Genomic DNA, 3,304 nt, shown 5'->3' with positions numbered 1-3,304 from the left:
GGAAGATGAATGTCCTGGGACTCGGGGCTCAGCTTCTGAGGAAAAAACTGCTTGCACTCTCCTCCTGCAAATGTCGTGAGGCAGTGACTGTGATTGTGCTTTGACAGTGGACAAGGAGCAATTCTCACAAGGATTTGTCAAGAGTCTGTTTATTTAATAGGTTTTTATATACTATGAGGGGCTTCCCTGGTAGCTCAGCTGGTAAAGAATCCACCTGCAATGCAGGAGACCCCGGTTCAATTCCTGGGTTGGGAAGATTCCCTGGAGAAGGAATAGGAAGACTCCAGTTCTCATGGGCTTTCCTGGTGGCCCAGACGGTAAAGATCCTCCCGCAATGTGGGAGACCTGGGTTTGGAAGATCCCTTGGAGGAGGATATGGCAACCCTCTCTAGTATTCCTGCCAGGAGAAGAAGCCCCATGGACAGAGGAGCCTGGCGGGGCTACAGTCCATGCGGTGTCAAAGAGTCGGACACGACTAGGCACGTAAGCACAGCACAGCATATACAGCGAGAGCGCTGGCACCCAGGCAGGAGCTCACGGGCCAGAGCAGGTGGAAAAAGAGAGGTTCTTACACTCAGGTGGGAAAGGAAGGCTGAGCTAAGGTTGCTATTTTAGAGAAACAAAGCTGGTTAGCGCCCCGTGTGGTGACACAGTGACAGGGTCGCAGCCTTCGGGGCTAGCTTAATGGGGTGACCTTCACAGTTAGGTGCACGGCTTACTTTTTTGTAAAAGCCTGGGCCTGGCCAGCTCCGTGTCAGTCAAACCAAGCTCCGCCCCCAAGATGGTGAGAGGACACTCCGAGGCTTCTCGGAAAGCACCTTGTGTGGTCTGAATTGAAGTCACAGATCATCTGTTTGCCAGTTTGCAGGTGCTGGATATTTTTTCTCGTGCTAAGATGAGGACACCAAGCCCTGGGAAAGTGTGTTCACACCCAGGCCTCCACTTTCTCATCTGTAGAATGGGGTAGTGACAGCACCTGTCTCCAGGTGTGCTTGAGGACTGAAGGAGCGGCTGCAGCAAAGGGTCAGCCCAGAGCCTGGTCCAGAGTCAACGTTTGGTGATTCGGGGCTGGTCTGAGTGTGAGCACACGTGGATGCACACACATGCAGACATGTGCAGACTCCCCAAGCACATACAGATCCACACCTGCACACAGATCTCCACACACAAACGTGCACACGCACAAAGACGCACACACAGGCATGTGTACACAGATCCTCTCAAGCACATATAGACATGTGCACAGACAGACACACAAACACCGCAGGGCCCCTCAAAGCACACACACGACCTCACGCACACAAACGTGCACACTCTGACACACAGACTCACACACAGAGATACAGGTGCAGACCCCTTACATACTCCCCCACACAGAAACACGATCACGGAGCCCACCGAGGAGACCCCTCCCAACCACACAGACACACACATGCAGAAATGCACACGCAAGGACCCACACGATACCACACACACACAGACTCCTCACTACAGAGACAGACACACACATGTGCTGGCCCTCACAGACCCTCCCCAAGCAGACATGCGCACACATACCTGTTCCTGCTTGGCCTTCCCCACAGCTCGAGCAGGCAGCGTGGGCCGGGAGTGCTGCCTACAGTTCTACAAAGGATCTATTCCCCAAAAGGAGCTGGTGGATTGGTACCGGACCTCGGGCAATTGTCCCAACAATGCCATTGTGTAAGTCTGCCCCTGCCGCTCCCCTCTGCCCCCTTCTTACCCCAGGAGCTGAACGTGGGAGAAGGTGGATCCCGGAGCTCCCAGAAGGGCCAGTGCGGAGGGGAGAGTACAGCCCGGGGCCTTCATCTCTTGTCGCCTTGGTCTTGCTCCTCAGTGCAGCTCCTACTCCACGCTCTTTGAACCCCCAAAGGACCTCAGGCTGCGAGGTCTAAGCTCTTGATACATTTATGGGAAAGGGAGGCCCTGAGAGACATGGGACAGCCCCATGCACAGGGGCAGTCAGCGCCCCACACGGTCGCCTCTGCAGCCTGGGCCTGAGCCCTGAGCCACTCCCACGCACCCTCAACCCCAGGGTTATGTGGCTGCAGATGGTCTGAGGTGGGGAGCAAAGCCGTGCAGCCCTGGCTCCCTGGAAGGGTCGGGAATCACTGAGGACAGAGCCTGGGGTCCCAGAACTGCTGCTGCCACCCTGGGTGACTTCAGGCGAGTTCCAGCCCCTCTTGGGGGCTTGGGTCCTGGTCATCACAGGGCGAGGCTGTGCCAGGACTCCGGAAGGCCTCCCTGCCCTGACCCCTCACCATGGTGTTCTCTTTCCATGTAGGCTGGTGACTCACTCTGGCAGAACCATTTGTGCAAACCCCAAGGACAAAAAGGTGAAGAAGGCAGTGAAGTACTTGCAGAAACACATGAAGTCACCTAATCAGGCCTTCCAGGAGTCTTGACCCCTCCTGGACCTCTTGTAGACCTCCCGCCTCCATGTTCATTATCCCAAGCCCCAGCTCCTGGAGCCAGAGGCCCTGCAAGGATAAAGAGGCCCCTTGTCCCCTTTTCTATTAAAGTCTTTCTCCCCCATCTGGGTTCTGCGTGTTCTGTCCACCCTGGCCTGTCGCCCTGGAAAGGCCCTCAGAGAACATCTAGTCTCTCGCTGTTCACGTTAGAGAGGGAAGCTGAAGCTTTGGGTGCAGACCACCCTCAGGGAGAGGGGGCCCGGGAGAGAGACGGGGGCAGGGGTGGGGCTGAGGGATATGGGATGAGCAGGGCAAGGGTGACAAGAGGCTGGCTGCCCCTGCCCCCGCCCACGCTCTGCTGCATGAGAGCAGGAAGAAGCCCCAGGAAGGGGCTTCCAGCTCGCCTCCCATCTAATCTGCCCCTGGCGTCCTCACACCTGATCCCAATTCCACGAATGTTTCCAGGATTCTTTCCAGGCAGGTTGGGGTTCTGCCAAGTACTGGGGAGCTCCCTGGTGCCAGGGACTCCTGCAGCCCGTTCTCCATCTTGCCTACCTCTCAGCCCCTCAACTACACACTGCAGCCCAGCCAGCCCCAGAGGGTCTTTGTAAGCCCAGCTGTGCCCCCCCTCTCCTGGCTCCAACTCCAGGCCGGCTCCCGAGGCTGGAGTTACTCCCCCATGTCCTGAGTGCCCCGGCCCAGCCTCACCCCTGCACCCACTCATCCCCAGGCCCGCAGCCCTCATCTCCCACTCCGATCAGGCTGCTTCCCACATGGTCCCATGATTCCTACTGACCCAAAGTGTGAGCCCCGCCCTACCAGGTAACATCGCACCCAGCTTTAGCCCAAGCCAGCCTGCGGGAAGCCATCCTGGC

At 57.4% G+C, this 3,304-nt stretch overlaps 1 protein-coding gene across 1 annotated transcript; it reads left to right on the top strand.

The window, feature by feature from the left end:
- Positions 1-1,540: 1,540 nt before the first annotated feature.
- LOC120859698 (C-C motif chemokine 17-like) lies at positions 1,541-2,553 on the top strand. The gene is made up of 2 exons (XM_040235704.1): positions 1,541-1,701; positions 2,303-2,553. Exons 1-2 carry the CDS (start codon positions 1,544-1,546, stop codon positions 2,421-2,423), a joined length of 279 nt encoding a protein of 92 aa, XP_040091638.1. The 5' UTR covers positions 1,541-1,543; the 3' UTR covers positions 2,424-2,553.
- Positions 2,554-3,304: the final 751 nt, after the last annotated feature.

Source organism: Oryx dammah, unplaced genomic scaffold (genome assembly GCF_014754425.2).
Source record: "Oryx dammah isolate SB20612 unplaced genomic scaffold, SCBI_Odam_1.1 HiC_scaffold_2401, whole genome shotgun sequence".
Taxonomy (NCBI): Eukaryota; Metazoa; Chordata; class Mammalia; order Artiodactyla; family Bovidae; genus Oryx; species Oryx dammah.
The sequence above is the reverse complement of the archived record's forward strand: the minus strand, read 5'-3'. Positions and strand labels throughout refer to the sequence as shown.